This window comes from Alligator sinensis, unplaced genomic scaffold, assembly GCF_000455745.1.
Source record: "Alligator sinensis unplaced genomic scaffold, ASM45574v1 scaffold658_1, whole genome shotgun sequence".
Classification (NCBI taxonomy): domain Eukaryota; kingdom Metazoa; phylum Chordata; order Crocodylia; family Alligatoridae; genus Alligator; species Alligator sinensis.
In genome coordinates this window covers 2,138,803-2,143,989 of record NW_005842109.1, presented here as the reverse complement: position 1 = coordinate 2,143,989, position 5,187 = coordinate 2,138,803, and the positions used below count along the sequence as shown (strand labels likewise).

At 44.7% G+C, this 5,187-nt stretch overlaps 1 protein-coding gene across 2 annotated transcripts in view; it reads left to right on the top strand.

Moving 5' to 3' along the window:
• The window catches only part of RRAGD (Ras related GTP binding D), a 26,132-nt gene extending 23,179 nt beyond the window's left edge, over positions 1–2,953 (top strand). For both annotated transcript variants that reach the window (XM_025205256.1, XM_014520358.2), the window contains one exon: positions 2,085–2,953. In XM_025205256.1, coding sequence (XP_025061041.1) covers positions 2,085–2,130 — 46 coding nt within the window. In that variant the 3' untranslated portion in view covers positions 2,131–2,953. The remainder of the gene's footprint in view (positions 1–2,084) is intronic.
• The last annotated feature ends 2,234 nt before the right edge of the window (positions 2,954–5,187 follow it).

Below are 5,187 nucleotides of genomic sequence, written 5' to 3'. Positions count from 1 at the left end.
CTGTGCTCTGGCTGCATGCCAGCCTCCATCTTCCCCTCCCTTGGGCAGCCGGCTGGGAGGCAGGTGTGGCCTGCACATGGCGAGCACCACCACACTGCGCCCCGCATCACTTGCCTGTAAAGCCCCCTGCAGAGGGGCACCCCTGCCCTCACTCCCAGCCCTGCTCCCAGCTGCGATGTACTGCCTGGGGCCAGCAGCACCCCCCGCTCCCTCAGCCCCCAACCATCTTCCCCAGCCCTGCCCCACAGCCCCCAAGCCCTCCTTGCCTCTAGGATCTAGGGGCGAAGGGCATGGCTCTGCAGTGGCAGTACTTGCCCGCAAAGCCCCCCCACCCTGCATATAGATGCCACCGTGGAGCCGTGCAGCTGGTTGCGGGGCATGCCGCTGAATGCAAGCCCCCTGTTTCACCCCCCGGCCGGGCAGCACATATGTGGTCTGCACACGGTGGTTGCCACCGCACTGCTGCTGCCTTGCCCTGCACCACTTGACCACAAAGCCATTCAGGTGGCCGTGGGATGGTAGCGCAGGGCAGTGGCAGAGTTGCAGTGGCAGCCTCTATGTGCGAACCTCCTGTCAGGCCGACTGGCGTGTGTGGCCCTGTGGTGTGTGGCCCTGTGGCAGGGCACTGTTTGTGCCTGCCACTTCAAGGGCCAGAAGACAGCATCTGGCAGGTGCCTGATTAGGGCAGCCATTTTAGATTCAGGGCTGCCCATACAAACAGGGCATTTTGCTGCTGGGAGGCCAGGCAACAACATTGCCTGGCTGCAGGGCTGCTGGTATCATCTGGAGGTAACAGAGGAGCTGTTGGGGATGGTTACGAGGCTCCTGGTCCTGAATACAACCTAAAATTGCACCCTGCTGGGAATGGGTGGCTTGATGGGGCTCTCAGTGGCGCAGGAGCCCCCAGGAAATACCAGACCAGTTACCACCCTGATGAAAGGTGGGTCGGGGCGCCTTAACCCCTAGCTGCCACAACCAGGTGGGTTACCTGCTTTGTAGGGTCTGCAAGGTGGACCCCAGACAGAGAGCTGAGCCATAGACTCAACTTGTTTTGACATCCCCCGACTGGTCCAAGCTGGGGCCAGGACCGGAAGGGTCAAAAGGCCAAGGGCCCACTGCAAGGGATGCCCAGAGCTGAGGGCCTGGGGTTCCGACTGGCCTGGAGGTGGGCCAGAGCCAGTAGAGCCGAAGGTCCTGGGGGGACCACACCTGTAAGGGGGAAGCAGCTCAGGGAGCTATGCAGCTGGGGATGAAGGCAGAATAGGCTGCCTGAATGGAGGGATCTAAGTGGGGTTCAAGTATTAGGATTCTGGGGCCCAGTGTGGGGCCGGTGATATTGATGACAGCTGGATGCCATCTGCAAGGCTTGGGCTGTGGTGTAGGGGAGGAACGGAGCCACAGATAGCGCCCCCCTGGCATCAGGGCAAGAAATGGGCAGCCTCCCGCTTAATTAACATCAATTAAATAATTAACAAGGCATGGCAGGCGAGAAGACGGGTGGTTAGCCCAGAAACAGGTGGGCAGGCCACAATGAGATCGGCCCGGAGCAGGCCCCCTGTTACAGGCCCACAGAGTGGAATCCCTGCTCTCACGACCTCACCCTGCTCCTGGGAGTGGGCACAAGGACACACTGCCCCCCCCCCTTCTTGATCTACTCCCCTAGCACCTTCCTTTTCCCCCGCCCTGCCCTGCCCTGCCCCTTCCCCCCACACACAATTACCTGCTGGGGTGGGTGTCAATGTCTGTGTCTGCATGTCTGTGGGTATGGGGGGCTGTTACGAGGGGCATCAGGAGGGCTGTTGATTCTGTTGGGAGTGCGGGGCACCAGCAGCACTGGGAGGGGCTCTGGGGGGCCTTTAATTTTTATCACAGATTTTGGGTTTTTAATCAGAGAAAACCAGGATCCCTGCTCATCAATAAACAGCTAATAATGAATGTGCTTTTTGTACTACATGAAAAACTGTTGTCTGAAAGATTCATCAATCATGTCCCATTTCAGATAATGTGTGAAACACTATTTTGGTATTGCTATATTTAAGCTGTATTCTTACTATTGGAATAATTGTTTTTCCCCTCTGGTTTAGGATTAATAGACTACAATTTCCATTGTTTTCGCAAGGCCATACATGAAGTATTTGAAGTGAGAATGAAAGTAGTAAAATCACGAAAACATCAGAATCAGATGCAAAAAATCAAAAGAGCCACACCTAATGGAACACCAAGAGTGCCACTGTAACTAAAGTCCTGCTAGTATTGTTGACAACAAAACGTTTCTGCATCTTGTTGCACTGATTGAAGTGGAAGAGAAGTGGGACTGATACAACACATGGATTCTTCCCTAATTCCTCCTAACCCTCAAAGCACTGTTTTGAACCTTTTTATCCAATCTGTTTTTCATATTTACAGTGAGCACTTTGAGCAAAATATTGTATATAAACACTGAGGTGAACACATGTTGTAGTAATTTTCTTAATAAATGCTGTAAACTTTTTCCATGCCATATTAAGCATAATCAGCTATGGTGGACATTGTATTGGGTACATAATTTGCACTTTTTTCTTCATGGAGATGAATTTTGATAAACTTTTTATGCTGATTTGCATGGTGTCAGGTAAAATGTATGCTGTAGTTTATTTACATGCTGCAATCAAATTTATTAGTAAATCAAGAAAGTGTGATACAGTGACTTTTAAAAGATTTGACAGCATTCGTACAAATTTAACTTCATATATTTTACAATTTCTAAACTGAAGAGTGTTGTTTTTTTCAAATGTATGATAGCAATAAAAATGTTACCAATGATCATAAGTGGTAAATAAACACTAGTTTTGTAAAACCGGACCTTTGACTAAATATTACCCAGACGTCTCCATAACACTGGTAATGTCCTCTCTGTTGGGTACTGTTTATTGTTTACTTTAATATACATCACTAAACTATTTTTTTATATAAAGATTATTATTCTTTAAAATTTCTTTATGCCACATTGGTATTTTATAAGATTTCAAGAACAGCCTATGGTATGTAAAGGGTTTACTGTAAATGCTAAACTACTTTAAGGTGCTGAGCTTTTGCAGTTAGTAGAAGGGAAAAGTTTGTACAGTATCTCTGCATCACTATTTCAGTATATCTAGAATTGTATTTTAGAATGGCAGAGTTGTTAAGTTGCTCACATTAGATTTTGATTCTGCTTTCTACACTTGAGCTGTACCTCCCATTGAAATCAATGACAGTTGTTTTGAATGAGGACTGAAGGAATAGACTTCTGTAGTAAAATGCATAGATGAAACTAGTATTTTAGCATTGGTTATGGGGCAGTCCTGATACCGAATTAATCTCCACCTTAAACGGGAGTGATCAGGAAAGTAAAATTTACATTCTCAATCCTATGTTCATTTTATAGTTGTTAGTTTAAGAGGCCAGCTCCTTCATACTAGGAAGGGCAACTCTTGTGCCTTTCAGTTACACCTGGCTTATGCTCATGGTTTTGCAGTTGCTCTGGAATATCCTGTTGGACTGAGTAGTACACCTGAAAGTATCTTTTGTTAAGATGCATATTTTCCATTGAAGTAAGTTATGCTGCTGTACCTCAAGTTGTGAATTAAGCAGTAGGCTAAAACTGTTTAGCACACAGATCAAAATCAGTGAGAGGTTTGTCGAAAATGCAGATGCTATACTTTTTTATGAGGTTAACTTGGAATGTGGTATGCAGTTTTTTCAGATTCTTCTATTGTGCCCACGATCATGTACGCAGAGTGCCAGGCAAGGGGGAAGATAGAATGTGTAAAGAGAGAGCACCTGCTTTCAGCCCTTTACTGCTGCCTAATGTGCACAATTTTTTATTTATTGTTTAGATACATTTTGGTTCCTTTGATTTGTCTGTTAGATAGAGGTGGGCTTTTTAAAATACTGGGATTATCCAATAGATGGAGCTGTTCTAGTCTGCTAAATAAATAATATTGTGAAAAATACAATTCCAAATGATGCTTTTTAAGCTCTCCAAGCCCCTGTTGCTGCTGTTGCACCTAAAAATAGTGGAGGCATTATGCCAATGTGACGAGTAGAGTTGTGCTAAAGGGAAAGCACTCTAGAAAATACCTGTAAGTGGATGCTCTTGCCAGTGCTGCCCTTTGACACTAAGTATCATTTTTGTCCTGCAGAGGCTGGGGTGGAAAGCCACTTAGGCTATCTTTCCCAGCCTATATAGTAAAGCCTTCCCTGGAGAGTTTTTATAGTAATATCCAACGAAAGCCCCTTGTACTTGAAGCATTAGCAATTACATAATGGCTGCCTCATTCACTCTCCACTCTTCAGTGCTTCCATCTGAGAGACGGCCATAATTCAGGCCATAGAGTATATATATTAGTCTTGAGATGACTGTGAAACACCCTTGTGGCATAGTGCTGGGATTCATAACTTGCTGTAAGAGATATATGACTGAGGGCAATATCACTTCCAGTGCTCCATGTGTTGGACCAGATTCTTCAAAGAATGCTTTTTGTTTGGTGTTTGTGGGGAGGGGGGTGGGGGTTGGGTTGTTGGTTTTTTTACCTGCCATAGAGAGGCTACCAAAGGAACCAGCCCAAAAAAGGTTAGTATTAAAATATCTGTCTTTTTATGTAAGCCCTTCATGCTTTTTCCCCCCACTAAATATATGCAATCACAATCATTGTACACATAGATACACTTTTGTATTTGGAGATGCTGTCACTTTTAAGCCTTATACTTAGGACTAATTTGAATATTATAGTGTCCTCTAGAATATCATGTAAAGTTACATATTATGACACCGGGATGACTTGCTATCATACAAACTATTAATTGGATATCAGGGTAAAAGTAGCATTTTCGGATGTGTTTACCTTATGTTGGATTACTAAAGCTTGAGAGAATGTTAAAAATAAAATTATTCTTGTTTTTGCATTGTTGCTTGGATGAAGATGACTTTGTTCCATTTTTAAATTAGGAAGGTTCTCATAAACTATAATAAGTATGAAGAAGTTGAGTGGTGAAATGCCAGGGTGTTTTTTGTTTTTTTAAACCTACTGTTTCTAGTCTTGATTCCTCTTTTAAATATTATGGTTAGTCTCAATGTTGTGTTTAAAAAGCAGGAGGGAGAGGGAGATTCTGTTTTCTAGGAATCTTACATTACTTTTGTGTTACATTACTCTTAAGTTAAGGAAATTT